This window comes from Amphiura filiformis, chromosome 1 (assembly GCF_039555335.1).
Source record: "Amphiura filiformis chromosome 1, Afil_fr2py, whole genome shotgun sequence".
Taxonomy (NCBI): Eukaryota; Metazoa; Echinodermata; class Ophiuroidea; order Amphilepidida; family Amphiuridae; genus Amphiura; species Amphiura filiformis.
In genome coordinates, this window is record NC_092628.1 from 77,176,936 (window position 1) to 77,199,578 (window position 22,643).

Below are 22,643 nucleotides of genomic sequence, written 5' to 3' on the forward strand. Positions count from 1 at the left end.
ACTTTGTGAAAAATCTGCCGGTTTGGGGCGGGTTCTACGAATCGACCAATCATGTCAGCTATTTGCCATGACGTAGCGATGAATTTCATTCATTATTATCCACATGTCTGGCACATGCAACTCCGTGGGTAATCAATGGCTCAATGGGGTTACGCGATTATTTGCGTAGGGAATACTATAGTAAAACCAATATTCTGTTTACAATAATAACCAAACAATGGCAAACATTCACTTCATTTTCTATCACTCTCATGATCAAGGTTAAAAAGTAATAAATCAAATCAAACTGAGTACACAGTTCCTAAATTTAATAACTGAACTCGTTTGTTGAATGGTTTAAGTATGCTAGGAGTGCACGATTATTTTATGTACCACTTTTGTAAAATGGACGACTCCCATGTGAAACGAAATGGGTATTGCGGTTCATTCATAAATTTGGAGCCAAAATACCCTTTGTGATACCAACGGTCAAAACCCAGTCTACTACACTCTGATCAGCTGATCGACATGATGTGTGGTTATGTAAATACGGAAGTACTTACTTTATTTCAACATCTGTATTCTAAATACGTTTGCGGAGTTTTCCGGTAGTTTTTCGGACTTTAAAGGCCCATTCAGTGATCTCAGCGAAAAGCGAAATACATTAAAAAATGACAATTTCTAAAAAAATTGTCCTGAGATAGGCCTATTTCTGAAATTAAAAAAATTTGATGTAATTTTTTATAAAACGTATTATTTTACGTGTTTATGACCTTGATTTAAAGGAGTATTTCGTGATCCTAGCATCCTCTTTTTATGACATTTTCCAGTAGCTATCCACGAAAAAGCTTATTCCCAAAATTTCAGTTGATTCCGATTTTGCGTTTGCGAGTTTATGCATGATTTATGGTATTACACTGCTCCATAGGCCACACATTTCGTTCTGGTAGGCCCTACCAGAATAGCTCAGAATGAAATTCAAATTTGACGATAACTTTGCTATAAAACGAATTAATCTGCAAGAAATTTTTAGTACATAAACATTATGTAGCCAGAGGTTTGCAGTGTGTAGAAATCTCAACTTTTTTTGAGAAAAGTGGGGGATGAGGCTGTGGATCACGAAATGCCCTTTTAAGGATCAGCCTGATATTTAAAAGTTATCAAAACATTTGAAGTCTGTTTGACAATAGGGCCTACATTCATAACGTTTTTCCATTTTTGTGTAGGCCTATGCTATGAAGCCGTTGTTGAATTATAACAACATACGGTACATTCTTTAAGGGGTGGTGCAACGGCGGTCCCAATATTTTTCTTGCCCCCCCATGTTTGCCCCCCCCACCCTTTTTAGATTTTGTAAATTGTAAATTTCCACCGTTTTGCGGCAATTTTGTAAAACATTTGCCGATTTCGCTTCCCCCCCCCCGGAAATTCACCCCCCGCCCTGATGCCCCCTGAAAATATTCTGGGGCAGAGATTTCTAGCCAAAATGGGGGGGGGGAGGAGCATTTTTTGGCAGGTTTAAAGGGGCGACAAGTGATACTAGCAGGTCGAAGAGGGGAAAGCGATTTTTGACCCAGATGTTGCACCGTTTCAATATTTAGGCCTATACCGTACGCCCTAGGAACACGTTCAAATATAGCAGGCCTACTTTATATTAGACCGCGAAAATGTTTCGTGACTAAATCTTATTAGATAAAGGTTTGAAAATGTTTTTTGGCATGCCTGAAGGGTACTGAACAAATTTGGCTTGGGCTGCCCTCTTCAAAGTGTCAGGCATTTTTGGTAGGGGTCAATTCAGGTCAAACAGGGTCAAAATTATAAATTACTCGTGTGGTCAAAAGATTTAAAGGGGCATTTCGTGATCCACAGCCTCATCCCCCCCCCCACTTTTCTCCAAAAAAAATGAGATTTTTATATCACTGGAAACCTCTGGCTACATAATGTTTATGTACAAAATATTTCTTGCAGATTAATTCGTTTAGCAAAGATATCGTGAAATTTGAATTTCGTTCTGGTGCACCAGAACGAAATTACAACGTATTGTCTATGGAGCAGTGTAATACACATAATCATGCATAACTCTCAAACGCAATATCGGAATCAACTGAAATTTTGGGAATATGCTTTTTTCGTGGATATGTACTCACAAATGTCATAAAAAGAGGATGGATCACGAAATACTCCTAGCTCTGGTCCTATACTAAATATGCAACAAGTTTCTGCTCGCAGCGCTCGCATTACGCAGTGGCTCAATAATTTTGGTGAGGGGGCCTAAGTACCCTAGAGCCCCCCCCCCCATAATCTGAGGTAAAATTCATGATTTTCGGGTAAAATTAATAAATTTTCGGGTAAAATTCATAAATTTTCGGGGTAAAATTCATAAATTTTCGGGTAAAATTCATAAATTTTTGGGTAAAATTCATAAATTTTTGGGTCAGATTCATAATTTTAAGGCAAAATTCATAATTTTAGGGTATAATTCAAAATGTAAGGTACAATTCATGTAAAAATGAACGCACCCACCCCCTTCAGCGTTTCGCACCTCGGAGGAGGCCAAAAATTTTGGGCCCCCCCAATATTCAAAATCTTCCGGAGCCTCTGTTACGGTATATGATACCCCCAAAATGTGCAAAGGGGGGTGGCAAAAATATTGGCACGTCATATATAGACCCACGGGCTGGTTTTGTCTTCTTCTTTTTCAATTTTTTTTTGCTATAAAACGTTTTGGACCTCTTTTTATGGATCTCTGAACTTTTTGACCCTTCTGTTGTGACACGAAACATAATTTCTGTCCCACCCCTCCATGGCACAATAATCCTATGCATTCTGGTAGAAATACTTCCCCTATATAAGTTCCTAACCCGAACCGAACCCCCCTATACCGTTTAACTTTCGAACGAACCCTTTCCATGTTTCGGACTAGAAACGTTACTATAGGCCTATATTTTAGTCTAGTTGGAACCGGGAGCACTAGGGCCTAGCAAATATTTTTTTTAAAAACCCGTTTTTAAAACGTCCGCGTTTGTTTAAAAAATTCAAAAAAAATCTCCAAGGGTGTTTAACAGGGGGGGTCAAATTTCATAGCCGCAAGTTCTGGTGCTGTCCCGAAATCACGGGAGTGCCGAATATGGCACGCCTATAAATCCCAGGATTTAGGCAAGCGAGATGAGGAGCAAAAAATAACGCATATTTAGAGTAAACTTACAATTCAGAAGATAAGATGAATTTACGTGTATATGCCTATGCCATGCTGCAAGGGCTCTGAATTTTATTTTATTGAACTTTCTTTCAATTAAGTTTCAATCTGTTTCTGAAATTGATGATAGGCTTCTGTACTGAAGAACATTTTCGGGAAAGCCATGTCACAGATTGTTTTGTGTGTTACAGTTATGAAATAGTTCCTAAATCCCGTCCTCTTGTGTGTCAGCTTTATTTTCTTCAATATATAAGTGCAAACACCGTTGGTTAATTATCCTCTTGTCCGACACGCCTTATAAGACAAAATAATGGGGTTTCAGCATTACAAATATACTTGGTATAGATATAAGTATACATGTATTGGCTAAATATTATAATTATATACTGAAAAATAAAATGACATAATTTGTTTTCTTTTGCATGTAAGGCATTTTTAATATATTGCACTGGTTTTGTTATTTTACAAAGTTACATTGAAAATGACACACACTTATAAATAAGTTAAAATAAAACTATGATAAAACTCAATAACATTTATTGAATTAAATAAACGAGTATCCCCAATTTGCTATGCAAGTAACATTTGACATTTAAGGAACCGATCAATATTTACGCCGGTGGCGACTATATTGGTGGAAGTCTGAACATTTTGTGGGGCCAGTTCCCGCGGCCAGTTGAGAGGGGAAACTGAAATATTTCCTTGGACTCAAGTACAAATGAGGAAAAAGTTTTAATGAAGAAAATTTGAAAAAAGGGGAACCCGAATATTTTAACGGGCGCAATGGGGAAACGTGAATGTTGTTGTCGATTTTTAATGTCTCTCATTACCCCGGCATAAAAATTGAACAGTCCCTAATTATGCTAATGATAAATTTATCTTGAGATTAACATCATACAAATAACGAAACACTTTTAAGGGCTCGGATAGCAACATTTGCACAGTATTTTTCATGAGAGCATCATCGAATTGCATTCTGAATATACACGAGGAATGTCCTTCTGATATCAAATAATTTATTTTTTGAAATTCGCGGTATATAATACAAATTTTATGGCAAATTATTAAAATTTCATATTTTTTTGTAATTTTATATTTAACAGTCCTGGAAGTAAACTTTATAAATCTAATGATATGTATATTTAAAGTGTATGCAGCATGGATGAAAAGCCGACCATCAATTGAAAATTTTGACCTTTGATATTGAAGATACATATTTTTCCCAAAAAAGACCTATACATTTTTTTGGTGTGTGCATGTTTTGGGGGAAAAATCTATATCTATAATACGAAAGGTCCAAATTTCATGATGGTGGACGGCTTTTTATATTATCCCAGCTACATAAGTAGGCCTGCATTTCATTAGATTTATACAGTTTACTTCGAGGACTGTTATATTTCAAACATATCATTTTTAATCTGCATTTGCCATAAAATTGTGTATTATATCACGAACTTCAAACATTTAAAATTATCTAATATCCTCGTATTCAAAATGCAATTCTATAGGTCGATTGATGTGCTCTCATCAGGTCCTACAAAAAATACTTGGAAACGTCGCTATCCGAGTCCTTAATATAATGGTGAAAATACAAGTCTACAATGACCACGCACGTTTTCACAACTTAAGGGGTCTCATAGGGACCTTCTTCAGGTTATGACATAGGACACAGTATAATCAGAGAAGATGTAATAAACATCTTCTCTGAGTATAATGCATGTGTGAGAAATGACGTGGGTCACATGCCAATGATGTCATGTTTATACGAACTTTTATATCTGATAAGATTTTTTGGGAAAATTAGTAACAAAATGTGTATTTTGCACATTTGTCAATAAAGAGAAATGTCAGAAATAATCGCTGTTGATACACAGTACACAGACAATAACTTTTCACATGGTTATGGTTTTAGTTAGTTTCACGATTTACTGTGGAAGTATAGGGTTGAAGTAGGTTAATACTGCACTGGTTTTACATGTACTCACAAATAAGAATCCTTTTTCACAATGGCATGGTCAAAATTTATGTCTCATGGTCGGCAATTCTTCCCAAGATTATGCAGATTAGATCCGCATTTCGTCAGTTTAAGTCACTCTTCGGGTGTATTTTGGTTGATACCAAAGTTTACATTCAATAGCCTAGATACAGTAACAAACCAATATATCATTTTCCATAGGCTACAATTTGTCACTTCCAGTGTTGGATGACAAATCAGTTTATGGGCTCTTAAAACATATATACAAATTATGATGTACTGACCCATGTCATTTCTTAGTGTAGATCATTTCAACAGGGACTAACCTGAAAAGGGTCGCTATGGGACCCCTTAAGTTCGTCGACATTTGAAACTCGGACCAGAAGGATATGGGACTGCGCTTTTGTGCACGCCTTCCGCATTTTGGATTGTGTTTGGTCAGAGTTCCTGAAATATTAGGATCTCTGCACTGATTTGTGCAACAAAATCACCATTTTGGGGTTTTTGTCGTTCAGTTAGTTTTCAACTTTTGATAATTCCATGCATTCACTCTTAATATGTTTCACTTTTTATATTCCCTGTATGACGATAATATAACAGACAGAAATTTCAGAGTGCAAATAATTCTAGGAAAGATAATAGGCATAGGCCTAATGGTTTCTTATTTCTACCTGTAAACATGGTAAAGTGAAATCAGCTTTCAACATGACAATTCTTGAGTATTTATGTCCCAGTATGCCCTTAATTGTTGGTATGTGTTTACATTTGATACGCCCTCTGTTGGTCTGTGATCAAAACTGTCAGGCAAAAAACACTATAGTTTACATGGAAGAAGTTGATTTTTATTCATTAACTTTGGTTTCAAAGCAAATAATACAAAAATGGTATCAATCTTGTTTATAAATGCATCAAGCTATATACATAATATCACACAAAACTTCAAAGGTTTTTAAAAGTTGAGTTTTAAAGAGATTTATGTGGTCTGTCATAAACACTTCTGTGTTATTTTGCCTGACTTGAAACAACAGAGGGCGGTCTGAATGTAAACATGTGACATCTATACCGGTATTTCCATCCAGTTAATTACTCCACACACACAAAACAAATTCCAGGTACTTATCAATGCAAAATAATGAACATGATCTTCATCCGTACCATTGTCTTTTTAAACACATTTCTTGTTTTCAAATTTCAATTATGATTATGATTTTGGCCTATATGAAAAGTTGAAAAAGCAAGTAATTTCACAGGTGTGTAACTATTTTGTTTTGGTTTGTTTGATCGATTGTATGTTTTTCTGCGAAGTGCTTATTGGTAATTTATAATATCGCATTCCCAGTGTTCCAGCTAATTCAGGTCTTACACCACTTTGTGATTCCGATAAAAGGAAGTCTCCGGCAATCACAACATTATTTCTTATATGTTAGAAAAATAATTATCAAGCACGAATCACATGGTTTTAGTTAAAACAAACTCATAGTGACCATAAAAACGAATATAAACATCCGTTTCTCAACACGCGATATTCAAAATTCCCGGGCGCCGAGTGCAATGACGTCCCAGTAATACAATGAAGGCTGGCGGCAATTGAACACAAATAACCATTACGTCATTGCACTTAGACAATTTCGGCGCGGGAATTTTGAATATCGCGTGTTGAGAGCCGACTGTTTTTATTCGTTTTTATGGTCAATTTGAGTTTGTTTTAAATAAAACAATGTGATTCGTGCTTAATAATTATTTTTCTAACATATAAGGCATAATGTTATGATTGCCGGAGTCCCCCTTTAATGTTAAAAATAGCCTATATTGAGGAATACATCGAGAGAGAGTTTTAAACTTAATAAGATAAACAAAAACATTTTACAACAAAACACAGAAACAAATAAGAATTTCTAGACTTAATTATATAAAAATATATCGTACAAAAAACATAAGGCCGAATAAAATAAATAAACATGTTTCACGTCCCCTCCCGCTTCCTTTTTCGAGGTTTCTTCAGTTATATATAGGCCTACTTTTATTTTTTGAAATTCAGTTATAACTTTTCAAAAAATGCGTCTAGGAACTTGAGATGCTTTCTATAGCCTTGCTAACATACAAGAAACACTTTGGGAAGGTTTTGAGATCATTAGAGAGAGCTTATACCTTTCAGAACAACAAAATAAAAAATGGCCGCCTCCTCTTTCCAGGTATTATTTCAATATGTCACGGCTCTAAGTGTGGCTTTTAGTTTTACACAGATTTTGCGATAAAAAATAAATAAATAAAAAGCCACCCTTCCTCTTTTTTTCAAAAACCCGGACGTGAAATATGTTTTTTTATTTTACTTGACCTAATCATTGCCTTTACATGTGACCACAGGTCACTTCATACAAAGATCCTTATTCAGGATCTTTGCTTCGTGTTTGTCTTGACCATGGACCGGACCCCGGGACCGGACCATGGAGGCCCTTGGTCGGATCGGAGATTCAGTTGATTCAGGTACGTTCAGGTCACAGATTTGTTTTTAACAAACAGAGTAACTTAAGTTGTAGCTGGGACTATAATAGCGCATGACACCTTATGCAAGAAAATACAAGAATTTCTTTGACAATGGAAGGTATCGTTCAATTGTGTAGAAAATTCAACGAATTTGTTGATAATAAAAACCGGCCCGTTTTCATATACAAAGGTTCATTTATGTACCGTGTACAAAGATTTAGCAACGTTACATCTATAGCATATTTAGTGTCTATTTAGTATTTGGCCTATAAGGCAACAACATGATTTGATATGACCGAACCATTTGGCATATGAGATGAGCTGGATATCGCTGTGGCCGATTCATCACCAGCATTATAATGGACTGCCGTCAATTCTGGAGCTCCTGTATTAGCATTATTGCCATTATACATTGTAGGCATGTGATCACTTACCGGCATTTTTTCCTCATTTTTACGACAAGGACAACAACTTCCTATTTTGTCACGTACTTTTGAAATCAATCGATCGAGAGGATCAAGAGAACGAAATGGTTCTGGAAGAAATTCCCAATTTTTCAATTTTTCTGGAAGAGCGGATGGTCTTTTTCTTTGTAAAATGTTTACTATTGCAACAAACATCATCAAGATCACAAGAGGAATCCCAACAGCAGCCAAAGCCCAAACACTAAGCATTGACAACCCAAAAACAAGCAATGGCAATGCAAAGAACATCATGATCAGATAAAAGATTGCAAACCAACGGTACTTGGCTGTTGTGTTACCAAGACATTTTGCCGCGTAAATGGGACATTTTCTCATGAATGGGATTGGGTACCATAACAGAATGCCACTGATATTGAAGAACAAGTGGCATAGAGCAATTTGGATACTGTTATGGAGTTTGTCTCCAGAACTAGCCAGTGCAGCCAGCATTCCCGTGGCAGTGGTACCGATATTCGAACCCAGAGTGAGTGGGAACATTCTTTCTAACGTAACAACACCTAAACCAACTAAGGGTGTCAGAGCTGATGTGAAAACTGAACTACTTTGGACAAGGAATGTAATTCCAGCACCAACAAGCATGACAAAGTAACCAGTGAAGTACCGTAAAGGACCTGGAAATTCGGCATTAATGGTTTTCTTGATTATTCCTGCCATGCGTCCTTTTAGTAAAGAGTTGAGGAGCTTCACCATGCCAATGAGACATGCACAAAGCATGACGAGAGCGATGATGAGGATAATTGCACCGACGGCTCTTTCGGAAAGTCCTGTATTGGCAAATAAGTAGCTGCCTGTTGAATATAAAGAAGAGCACAGACATGTATTAATGTGTGTCGAAGTTGACGCGAAGATCTTCAAATGCACATGACGTTGCGTTGGTCTCGCAACCCAAAATTGTCTTTTCTCTGTGATTTGTGAATAAATAAGGTTATTATTGTCTTCGAATGGTACTACGACCATTGATACAAATGTATTAATTAAGTTCAACATATGTCAACACGTTTTCAGAGGGAAGTACGTATCGTAGAATGATTCTGATATTTTGATCTTGATCTTGATCTCTGAAACATGATAGTACTGAACATGTGTATATATATATATACGTACATCTTTCGGTGCCGACTTCTTTTATCTCGGTAACAGGGGCAGCAGTAGTCCACGTCCAGGCCGAATGGGAAGCATTGACGACAACTGGAACCTTCTCTTTCTCACACCAGATTTTGAGAAGATGGGCTTCGCTTGCATCAATGTCACCAGTTGCGATCTTGCCGACTACCTTGCTATCAATCTGCATGGAGAAAACAAACATTAATAGGCTATAAAGTATAACCTCATCATGGAGCAGTAAATTGACAGTGTGTTATCCATATAAATATTATTCATCATGATCAGATCAGTGTGATGATCAATCATGGCATATGCCGAACTCCATGCCAAGAATACGTTAATATTACATTACAATGTTGTTATTCACCGTAGAAGTAGTGATGTAACAGAATTAATAATACCAAACAACTTTTGAGTGTATCGGCCTGCACTAGACGTACGCTGTAACTCTGCATCACACCATTGATTATCAAATGATAAACATAAAGACCATGAAGACCTGGATCGTAATTATATGGACATTTCACATTATGTACGTTTCACTCGCACAGACTGCCTGTACGATTAGTGTCTTTGAAAAGAGCGGTATTGTATTCAATATATGATTGCACACATACACAGACATGACAGGTGATAAGTGCAGCCTACTTATAACGCAGGTCAATACATTCAAAAGTTTTCACCTATTGCTGTGGTAATTAATTCTGTTACATCACTATTTCTACGGCGAATAGTCTCTGTCAGTAGTCTCTTTACCTGTACGATCTTTTTGGAGAAAGGTTTGGTAAGTTTCTTAAGAAGTTCCACTTTAACTTCATCGCCGTGAGTATGAATATTGAAGCTATCCACGATTTTTTTACTCAAATGATAGAGATACGATGTCATGGCTTCCAAAGGAAGGAGTACAAACACAGACAACCAGTTGAACATGTCATGGATGGTAGCACCACCGAAGGCACGTCGGAATTCATTGCGGTTACCAGACTGAGCGAGGGATACGATGGTGTTAGTTACGGATGTACCAATGTTTGCACCCATGATGATGAAGATGGACGGAGGTACAGGTAGAACTGGTAACAAAATAGGTACAAACTATATTAGATAACAATTATTTCGTAAGTCATAAAGATCATCACAAAATGCATTAATAGTTGTACGGTATTCGATGATCAAGGTTATTTCCAGACTTCTCTGGTATATCTTCATTCATATATATCATCTCTATAGTTTCGAGTAAAGATGAAAACGTTAATCAGGGTACCGATTTTTATTGAAAAAAAACGAATAGTCTATAGGTCATTACTTACTTCCAGCTCCTACCACTGATACAACGATTGATGTCGAGGTACTGGAACTCTGCACAAGAACAGTTGCCAAGATGCCAATCATAAGACCACAGACGGGGTTCTGAAGAAGAACGCTGTCTTTGAAGACTTCACCAGCTTCTTTGCCTCCAAGTAGTCGGAAGGCTGAGCTCATCAGGTCCAAGGAGCAGATGAACAGGTAAAGCAGAAGGATGATCATAACAGGTTTTAAGAACCAGTCAACGACGACTCGCTTCACTTTCTCTAAGGTACTTAATTCTGAAATAAGACAATACAAGCAGAATGTAAAATATTAATTGCATGCCTTGACAAAAAAAAACCCGAAACATTTTAAGTGTGACCAATACCCCAATTGACCAAACAAAAGGGAGCAGTCGCTTACACATGCCTTTCTTTTATGTCCTGAGTTTAAGCGACAAGACGCTATTGATGCAGTAATCAAGCTCAATCAGACGTTCGCGTTGAAGTAAAACTGAGCAAGAAATCGAATCGATTGTGTACAGTTGCCGTTAAAGTTGAAGTAAATTTTCAAACCTCATTTTGCAAACTCTATTTTGTGGTACCTAGCATGCAGTGTCAGGTTTAATTGTCAGGGAGGTGGGAATAAAAAATCAAAGTATTCCTTAAAATCAAAGTATTCCCTTTTGACAGTGGCAATTTCAGATCGAGTTTGTATGTAGTGCATTACTGTGAGACAATGTTATCATGAATACCATTAATTTTAATTATACGCTACTTCCGGCGCGGTGAACATTGTAGGGCCCATTTTGAAGACTTAGTCTATTATACAGACTTGACATTTAGTGTGGAATATTTTTTCGAAAAATATCACGACTGGTCTGGAAGGGGTCTGCATAACGGGTGTGTCGGGATATGGTGTAAAATAATTGTTTGAAAGAAAATGTGCTTTCCATGAGTTTACATCATGGTGCTCATAATGTAGCGAATCTGCCTAAAATGGCGGATTTAGGGAGGCTGAATTTGAGCTTTGTGGGGGACACAATTTCGGACTTTATACAACATTGTTCTGTTATTATCAAATTTATAGGGGTTTGAGGTGATATTTCCTAAACTTCATCAGCAATTGGCATTCATCACAGCTGAAATACACTTGCAATGTACCAATTTTTTGAACATGGGAGGAGCTTAAAATATGGCTTTTAAAAGTGGTACGTACTCTTGAAACTTTGATGGCCTCCCTGAGGTCAAATGTTATAAACTTAAGGTACAAAACAACTGCGCGGATTCTTGGTTGTCCAATGAACTCACGCTGTTTCTTTGTGTAAAGTAAGTTTATAACATTTGGCCCCGGGGGCCATTAAAAATTTCTGAGTGCGTACCACTTTTCAGAGCCATATTTTTAAAGCTCCTCCCACTTTCAAAACTGGTAGGTTACAAGTGCATTTCAGGTCTGACGAACACTTATTGGTATTTAGGTTCAGTAAATATCACCTCAAACCTCAATAAATTAGATAATATCAGAATAATGTTGCTCAAATTCAGAAATTTTAACCTCTACAAAAATCAAATTCAGTCTCCCTAAATCCGACATTTTAGGCTAATTCACTCAATTATGAGAACCATAATTTAAACTAATGGAAAGCACATTTTCTGTCAAAAAAGTACTTTACACTATCTCCCGACACACCCCAATTAATATTTATCCCGTGCGGTTTATGCAGACCCCTTCCAGACCAGTCTTGGAATTTTGTGAAAAAATATTCCATACTAAATGTCAAGTCTGTATATATAGGGAATTAAATAAATATGCTTCTATATCTGACGAGTATCAAGTAAGAGAGCAGTGCAATAGATGGTTAGAAGTTAAAACCATCATGATAATCAATGTAATATTCTTTACCTTCCCAGCTTTTTCCCACCTCTGTCATATCACTCAACGCCCAAGGATCCTCCTCATCCTCAGCAACTCCTTCATCACCAGCGTGCATTCCGCTTGGTCCAAGCAGAGTATCGTCATGCTTCTTATGGTCTTTTGTAACATGTGCATGTGGTCCGTCAAAGTCCAGTTCGACATCGCCATGGTAAGAGTCACGGTAAGAGCCTCTTGAGCCATGGTAAGAGCCTCTATATACTGGGGGATCTGGCAGGTCAACCTGTAAGTAGAGTGAGATGGAAAGAAAATGTCAATATTTGAAACAACTTCAGATACAACATTTTAAATCCATCAAGTGACAGTAAACAGTGGATTCAAATGTTGGCCTTCGCTGCCAGTGAATCGGTCCGCACATACCATTCAACTTGAAAGCATGTCGTTAGTTATGCCAACGAACAGGGTAATAATAGATAATTTTGTAAAGGGTGCTCCACCTGAAACCTGCTGCAATCAGAGGCGTAGCAAGAGCCTCGGAGGTCCGTGGACCCCGCCGTGGACAAGGAGCAGTGCGGGTCCCTTTTTCGCTTTTGCTCCCGCTTGTTACGACCCTGGCTGAAATGCTACTGCAAAAAGAAACTGTCTCTAGCCATCATTCCGTACCTTGCAAGGTGGGTGTTGCTCAGCCTTCAAGTTTTCATGATTCTCAATGCAATAGTTATAAGGCGGAGGAGGTTCTTCAGGTATCGGATCATTTTGCTGGTGGTAATATTGACATACATGACATATGCAATACGATGTCTTCGTGTTGGTCGTCTCATCTGCTTTAGTGTTATCCGAATCTTTGTCAGCCAGGATGCTGTTAGTTTTGGGAATAGAAAGCGATTCTGTGTCATCCGTAGCCTTGTCGTCAACCTGAGTGTCCGTAGCTTTGTCGTCAACCTGGGTGTACATAGCTTTTTCGTCAACCTGGGTGTACGTAGCTTTAGTATCAGAGGATGCCTCGAGTAATCCAGGTACTTGCTCATCATCCATGTCCATACATGATGTATCGCTGTTTTCTGCGGCTTCTTGATTTGGTTTCGTACAATTTGATAATGTTGATGCTTCCATCTCTAATATAGTTGTCTCTTGAAACCTCATATACCAAGATAAATGTTTGAAGATCAAAGCAATATACTTTTGACAAGTCAATCAATGGCTTGTATGAGATGGCTCCTCTTCAGCTTTGGTTATGACCACCAACCATAAATTATTACGATTATATACTATACTGCTCATTAATGTTGGCAAGTGACCAGACTAGTAACTTGCAAGTGTTCAGGTAAACGCTTTCTTTAATTAATTAATTATCTAATGAAAGTACGGATAAGATTTGTCAGTAATAGGTTAGGGTGTTTTTAGTAAGGTCCGCATCATCCTGTTATATAACTTATAGGATTCCATCTAGCATTCACATGTTGAGCACATGGGTTTATCTGTGGATTGCTCGTGTAGAATTGTTACGGGAAGCTCATTTTCTATATCTTGTTTTAAAAGTGAAGATATCATTCGTCGCCTCTGTGACATCAGACTTTCGCAATGAGGCAATGAAGCCCGGCTATGAACATCGTTAAGGCTATATATAGTACGCATATAGGCCTGTCTTCAAAGGGGACGAAATAGATTGCGATTTCCAAACGTTCGTAAACGCCCGTGCATCTATTCAAAATCACTCTCATGTGACCAGTGACGGGATTTTGAATAGGTGCACGCGGGCGTTTGAAACGTACGTTTGGAAATCGCAAGCTCTCTAATTATGCTCATTCCCGCGCCCGAGACCCGGGTCTCAGCCCCGGGGTCTGGGGGGTCTCAGCAATAGCTACCACTTATTTTCAGGGCCGGATTTACCACACGGCTAAGTGGGCCCAGGTCCAGGGGCCACGATCTAGATAAATTAATGCTTGTGTGTGTGCAAATTTCAACCACATTTGACAATTTCAGCTCCGATATGGTAACTCTTTTCGCGCCTATGATTCAACACGTTTGAAGAACCAGGGTCCAATCATGTTGCAGCACCCACAGGCGCCAGCAAAAAGTAAATCCGACCCTGCGAAGTTATTTTATAGGAGTTTCATGCAGAAGAGGAAAATACAAACATACAAAGGCGAGAAAAGCTAGGCGGACGCAGACTGGGAGAGGATGTGCGGGAGGATGTGGGATGCTGGCCGCACTGATATCTAAGATTTTCAGGCCTTTTTTTGTACGTTTAGCCTATTTTTGTCATTAATGTTGCCGCTCTTGTAAGTTAACTTCCACCCTTTCCTCAGAAAAAAATACTTGCTATGCTACTGAAATAAAACCGTATAAACTCCAATGTGTAAGTAAAAGATATGAAGGTCGTTGCAAACTTTGAGGCTAGTATGTCAGTAGGGTTGTTGAAGACTTAGTTGAGTTCAACATCAAGTTGATTTCTTTTTTTTTTTTTTCTGAGTCACCTACTAAATTTTAAAATGTGCAATCTGCATGATGACCTTAGTAAGACACATGTAAGACACGTGGTGGTCATATAGACTAGAAATATTACTTGATCTCTGCAAACAGAATCAGTCTTAGTTCCGAAGAGGAAATAATCGGAAACTATTTCATTTCAATTGGCCGAATAGGGTCATCCAGAAACCGTTAGAATTAAGTAGTGGCACGCACACTACCTTCAAACGGTCTGCGGCCTGCTTGCTCACTGTAAATTTGCAAAATTCTAACAAAATGCCCAACATTATATAATAACAGTCTCACTCTGACTTTCTCTATACCTTCTTGTTGCTGTTTTTACAACCTATCATCAATATACCAATTTTTGACCAAAACTCCCAAATTTGCTCAATTGAGTAGGCCTACTTTTAAAGGCACTTTTGCCCGAATGCACCCAATTGGGGACATTGGTCTCCACAGAAAACCGAAAAAGTACCCCGAAATCGTGGCACATCCACGTACACATTCAACCAGGAAGAATAGGGCTCTTCCTCTCCCATTCTCCAACTCGCTCTCCCTCTCACCCCCCCCATGCCCCTTTCAAGTGGCACAGTGAAGTCAACAAGGTTGATGGAATATGCATGCTTATTTTTGACGACAATATGACATTTACTGCAGATTATAACCCCTAAATGTGGTGAAGCCCAAAATTACTTCAAGATCAGGATATCGTTATTTTCATGACCAATAATTATCCCAAAGAGCTGACAAAGTATGATTGAGAATAGAGTTATGGCGCCAGACGTATCTGTATGCAATTTGAAAGTCCAGAGTGACAAACTCCATTGTATCTATATCTCTGGAAGATATTTTACCTTAGGGAGACAGGCGGGGCAGTTGTTGTTCAGAGCGCGCGTGGAGCATTAAAGATCTCATGCTCTGATTGCCGCGTAACTTGCATCCAGTTCTGACTCAAGATTTTCCCCACGTTCTGAGGTTGCTAAATGTTGGTAGAAATCAATGACAGAGCGAACGGTAAAGCTGAGAAAACATCTGTTGGGGAGATCATAATATTATTGATCTCCATGTTAGGTCCAAGTTTTCAAGTTCAAAAGCTTTAGGAAGTTACTTAATAGTTACCCTGTCGAGCAAGAGGTTTTATGTACTTTCGCCAGAAGTTGCGATGATTATCGGTTGTTACGAGTCGGGCAGACTCAAGGACAAAATAAGATTTCCCAGTTCTCACACAAATGCACAAGATCAAGAGCACACTGTTTGTTTAAGTTATCAACATTTAATTCTTTAATGAAAAGTAGAGTATGATTGGACAATATTCTTGCATATAAACGTAACACTGACACATGCCGTTATTTTCACCATGTTCACTATTCACTCGCCGGCACTCCAGGAACAGCACTCCGTTTCGTTCCACTTGGCAGACTTTAGAAACTTATCAGTGGGAGTTTTTAGCCTAATGGATAGAGCGTCTGTCTAGATATCGGAAGGTCGTGGGTTCGAATCCCATGCCGGCACATTCCCTTTTTCAAGTTGGGTTGTGTGTCGGTCGGGATTTATTTGTTGTCTTGTTTAATTTGGGTTGGTAAACTGTTATTTCTTGCTTAATAATTATATTCAGTTTCCTCGTCTAGCGAGCAATCGTTCTCCATTGTGTTATTTGTTCTTGTGCAGAATGCGTAGCCTCATTACCTACTTTACCTGCACTGTTGACTTTTTTTCCTGTGGGAAAAATGACTGGTACCCATCTGCTGCTTCCAAATAATACATTAGGGGTGGTGCAATAATTATGTGTACCCCGGGGTGGTGAATTATAGGGGGGGCAAAGATTTTTTGGCAGGCCAAAAGGGGGGGCAAGCATTTTTGGCAGGTCAAAAGTGGGGGTCAAGCGATTTTTGGCAGGTCGAAAGGGGGGGGCAAGCGATTTTTGGCACAGATATTTTGGGCACCGTTTCTATATTACGCCCTAAAAGGTGCAGGAAAACGTTAGGAACACGTTCAAATATGCAAAATTTCCTGCTCGCTGCGCTTGCATTATATGATAAGACAATATAAGGTTTTAAATTCAGGTTCCCCAAAACCTTGCATGTGTAAGGGGGGGCAAAGATTTGTTGGCACATCAAAAGGGGGGGGCAAAGGTTTTTGGCACGCCAGAGGGGGGGGGGCAAGCGAATTTTGACAGACCATTTTGAGAATTCACCACCCCGGGGGAACACATAATTATTGCACCACCCCTTAGATCCCCTTGAAACGAAGTTGTCTTACATTCTCTTAGTGTATATATTAAACATTTAAATAATATTCAAATTTGGTGAACTGTCTTTTGATGTGGCAGTCTTATCCATATTATCGCTGTAAACTTGATCATTTTGATACAGCCTGTAAACCAATAACTTCAAGCTTTGTTTCATGTCACAGGATATCAGCACAGAAGCCGCAGTCAAACCTTTTTTCAGGAAACACAAAATATCTGTCTGTCGATCAAACCGTTCAAATGATAAACATGATAAAAGGCGCGCTGACAGTTATTACTTCATGAGTAATTTTATAACTGCCTTACATTACATTCCTGTATGTCATTGATAATAATTCGTAAATAAAAAGGTATAAAGATTACATATAATTGTTCGATATATCCGCTTAAAAATCTATAAGTTTCTCACATGGAGAGAACCCGCTCAAATCATCTGGATAGAGACACAAATAAAAGGGCTACAAAAATCATTTGGCATCAATAAAATAATCATTCAAATTCCATGACCTTTTTGTCTGTCATGTCTGCTTACTGCGAGGGCTTAAAAACTGAAATTACTACATGTAGTATACATATGCTATACGTAGGTTAGCAATATAATTATGATCTACAAAAAATGATCATATTGAAAAAACAAATCACATTTAAATTGTGATGTATTACAGAATTATTTTTTTTTTAAATTTTTTTTTGCAATGCACGAAATGGTGTGTACACGCTCTCTTCATGTGATATATATGTGCAGTCTCCGGTGCACCATATTGCACGTGGGCGCGCAACAATTAAAAGCAACTGGTACAAAATGATTTCATTTTAATCCGTTAAATGTCCTATATTGTTTTAATGTTTTAATTTCTGTTCCATGCTATCAATTAATTAATATTATTTGAATTGACAACAGAATATATAGTTATATAGGCTTATAATAACAGGAATGTGTATATTAATTAATATGAAAATTCAACAGGTATAATAGTATATTTAAAATTTACAATATTTCTAATATTAAGATAGAATTTCATACACCCAGTATCCGTCAATTAAGGATTTTACACACATTTCAAATATGTTGACGTACAATAGTTGAGATAACTGATAATAGCACAGGTGCAGATAATGAGGAGAAAAATAAAATAAATTCTGAAGTTAATTAGAATTAAAATTGAACAATAACTCATGATACACTAAATGAATAAAGAAATAAATTAATTAACACACGTGTCTCAGGACATCGGTGAGCTGAGTGGAATTGTTATTTTTACTATTATTATTATTATTATTAGTGTTATTATTATCATCATCATCATCATCATCATCATCATCATCATCATCATCATCATCATCATCATCATCATCATCATCATCATCATCATCATCATCATCATCATCATCATCATCATCATCATTATTATTATTATTATTATTATTATTATTAAATAAACAAATAAATAAAACTCGCTTGGCAAAGAAATATTTGGGTACATGTATTTCACGTGAACATTCCAGACGACGAGACTGATCAAACCTCTGTGGTTCAACCAACAATCGAAACAATGCACCTTTTTAAGTTTTGTTAAAATTTAGCGCTAAATTATGGCTATTGTATATCATTCTGACGGTTTTTATATCATGGGGGACTCTGGAGGCTAATAACAATTGTTGTGGTTGATATGATCATGAAAATACCCGTTGTATTTGAACTTGAAATAGAAAGTTTCTTTTATTTCACACCAGAGAAATGCCCTGGGTTATTTTTCTACCCTCGTGAACGGCAGATGCTATTCACAACTATTCATCAGACCGATGAAGAAACAATGATGTCATGGTCGTGGCGCAATGTTTAAATGTGCATAACTTTAATCGATTTAATTAATCAGTGATTGGGATTGTACAAGGTGATTCTGTTGGAACTATATGAGCTTCATTGGAACATTTTGTAGCTATATGAAACAATAAGTTCAACAACTTTTTATATTAGCTATATTATTTAGGCCTATTTAATATTTGCAAGTTTCATTTATCGAACTGTTCTTTAATTAATTATTCTGTTTTTGTAAGCCTATCAGATTATATTGAAATCATATTTTTCTATGTTAGCTTCGAAGTTTTTAATAAACTGTATACTAGAAGTTTATATCATCCGCGCATTGATGCAAATGTATCGTGCATAGGGAAGTTGGCAGCATGACAAATTGGCTCGCTAACAATCACCATGCGAGCAGTAACTGAACATGTGATTCAAAAACGTTTGATAATCGACACCAATATCATCAAACCACGCAAACACTCATGCATTGAACGGATGACCACTTCAAACTTCTTTGAAGGATCTATTTTCCCCCTTCTCTGCTATATTTACCCACCCAACAAATACCCCACCCCCCTCTCTGGGATCCCAACCGATATAACCCATTAGAGTACCCCACAACACGCACCACGTCGCACGATTACTAGTTTGTTCTATTACTGTCTAATGAAGATAGCAGACGGATGCATTTAATACTCGCGCTGTGCAATCACAGCAAAAAGGCACTTTAAGAATAGTATTACTACTAATACTAGGTCTGCTATTAATATATTCTTATTTAACCGGTTTTAGCTATTTGGGAATAGAAGTCAAAATTTGATTAATTTATTGCTTGCTTGCTTGCTTGCTTGCTTGCTTGCTTGCTCGCTCGCTTGGTTGATTGACATGCAAAATTAGTGTTTTGCCGGATTTAGCTATTTGGGAATAGAAGTCAAAGTTTGATTAATTTATTACTTGCTTGCTTGCTCGCTTGCTTGCTTGCGTGCTTACTTGCTTGCTTGATTGGTTGATTGACATGCAAAATTAGTGTTTTTGGTCCATTCGTAGTCGTAGGCCAACTCGTACTTAAATTAAGCTGTCAACACGTTCAAGGTAACATCTATGGAAAGAGTTTTCATTTCAAATTGTTTATAATTATAGCTTGTTTTTGTAAAACAAACAGTATGCTGCATGCTGTAAGACTGCTGCTGATTTAGGCAATGTATAATTATGTTGACTTCAATAATGACGATGATAGGGAGAAGTTAAAAGGTTGACCCATGACTTTTAGTGGAAAGGTGTGTGTCCTACTTCCCACGTATATGGGCGGCCGTGAGGGCCAAAAGGGTCTCAAAACTACACAAGGGTCTCAAAAGTACAATAAGGTCTCAAAAACTCACAAAGGTCTCAGAAATAAACACACAGTAATGTCTCAATAGCACAATACGGTCTCAAAAACAGAGAAAGGTCTCAAAAACAGAAAGGTCGCAAAAACAGAGTGAGGGCACAAAAAGAGAAAAGTGGTAAAAGCAGAAAAAGGTCTCAAAAACAGAAAGGTCTCAAAAACAGAGAAAGGTCTCAAAAACAGAAAAAGGTCTCAAAAACAGAGAAAGGTCTCAAACACAGAGAAAGGTTTCAAAAAAAGAGAAAGGTCTCAAAAACAGAGAAAGGTCTCAAAAACAGAGAAAGGTCTCAAAAACAGAGAAAGGTCTCAAAAACAGAGAAAGGTCTCAAAAACAGAGAAAGGTCTCAAAAACAGAGAAAGGTCTCAAAAACACGTTAAGGTCTCAAAAACACGTTATGGTCTCAAAAACACGTTATGGTCTCAAAACACGCTATGGTCTCAAAAACACGTTATGGTCTCAAAAACACGTTATGGTCTCAAAACACGTTATGGTCTCAAAAACACGTTATGGTCTCAAAAACACGTTATGGTCTCAAAAACACGTTATGGTCTCAAAAACACGCTATGGTCTCAAAAACACGTTATGGTCTCAAAAACACGTTATGGTCTCAAAACACGTTATGGTCTCAAAAACACGTTATGGTCTCAAAAACACGTTATGGTCTCAAAAACACGTTATGGTCTCAAAAACACGTTATGGTCTCAAAAACACGTTATGGTCTCAAAAACACGTTATGGTCTCAAAAACACGTTATGGTCTCAAAAATACGTCAATGTCTCAAACCAGGTATTACAACCGACCGTTATATGTGCAGTACCGCATGCAGTACTATACTGCACACATCAGCAGGCGAAACTACACATTCCGTCACGCACTTCCGCATGAGGAACTACATATCCCAACTTGCATTTCCGCATGCGGTGATGCAGGTCAGGATGTGCAGTTCCGCATGGGGAACTGCAATATTTTGGTGTATTTCCGCATGGGGAATTTCGGTATATAGGCCTATGGATGGGTCATTTTGTTTTCAAAATTGTCTTAATTTCTTTTGGAAAATAGACCAACTTTGCATCACTGCAGCCAAAATGTTTCTCAAATTGCTTGCGGTTGTAAGTTGTAAAAACTAAGATAATTTGTGTTAGACAATTTGTGTTAGATTTGGCCAAAACCTTTGTCCAAATTTCTTACAAAATTACAAGTTGGACTTAAAAAGTCTTATCATATAATGCGACTGAAAAGAAATTTTGCATATTTGAACACGTTCCTAACGTTTTCCTACACCTTTTAGGGTGTAATATAGAAACGTTGCCCAAAATATATGTGCCAAAAATTGCTTGCCCCCCCCCCTCCCCCCCCCTTTCGACCTGCCAAAATTACTGACCCGCCCTTTCGACCTGCCAAAAAATGCTCCCCCCTTTGACATGCCAAAAAATCTTTGCGTCCCCCCCTATAATTCACCACCCGGCCCCGGGTTTTTTCACAAAAACCCTCAGTTTTTGGCAAAAATCAATGCCTGTTTTACACCACAGAAAAAAAGTTTTCTTTGTGCAAGGGGTAAATGTGAAAGATAAAAGGCATCACAAAGAGAATATTTTGAGGCAATTTATGAATTGTTTTCAGCTCAAAAACATTGACATATTTTGCTTAAAATTGTTTTCCTTATAAATTTGGGTTTTTTTTCTTGTTTCACCCTTGCCATTAAAAAAAAGCTCAACAATTAATTTGTCTAATATTGATCAGCACATACACCAGTCACCATGAAAACAAACACATAGATACATGTTAAATTGTATTCTTATTTATAGTCACTTTATTTTTCTAAACACACACAAGTATTCCAACATGTATGATTCAAACAAAAATACACAAAGTTGTAAAACCTAAAGCATGTGTTACATTTTTAGAATTATTAATAAATTTGTTGTTTAAAATTATCAAATTTTACTAGCAGTGCACGTATTATTTTGAATATGCATAATTAACATTAAAAGTTGGGTTGTTTGTCTGTCACTTTTTAATTGATTTAAGGAATATCAACAAGGAATTACAAGAATCATAACAAAGCAGCCATGAAAGTGAAAATTTTAGCTCTTTTGACTTTGGGAACTCAGGCCTGTACATGGGGGAGTGGGGAGGGGTGCGAACACACCTTCACCCCCAAATTTGCACAAGTATACACAAAGTACTAAAATATCACATTTTTGTGAGCATAGCAAGCAAAAAAATCAGGTTTTTTTTACGCTTTTTTGGTCAAAAAAGGTGAAAATTCCACTTTTCACAATATCACCCCCCTGAAAAAAGTGCACTTTCTCAAAATCAGCATCTCCAAAAAAATCCTGCGTACTACGGGCC

The 22,643-nt window shown here is 37.5% G+C and overlaps 1 protein-coding gene across 1 annotated transcript in view; it reads right to left on the reverse strand.

The window, feature by feature from the left end:
* Positions 1 to 6,890: 6,890 nt before the first annotated feature.
* Positions 6,891 to 22,643, reverse strand: part of LOC140153663 (sodium-dependent phosphate transport protein 2A-like) — a 28,996-nt gene continuing 13,243 nt past the window's right edge. Inside the window, exons 2-6 of the mRNA XM_072176472.1 lie at positions 12,410 to 12,662; positions 10,531 to 10,806; positions 9,980 to 10,293; positions 9,224 to 9,404; positions 6,891 to 8,907 (exon numbers count right to left, since the gene is read on the reverse strand). Of these exons, the coding sequence (XP_072032573.1) occupies positions 7,901 to 8,907; positions 9,224 to 9,404; positions 9,980 to 10,293; positions 10,531 to 10,806; positions 12,410 to 12,662 (2,031 nt within the window). The 3' untranslated portion in view covers positions 6,891 to 7,900. The remainder of the gene's footprint in view (positions 8,908 to 9,223; positions 9,405 to 9,979; positions 10,294 to 10,530; positions 10,807 to 12,409; positions 12,663 to 22,643) is intronic.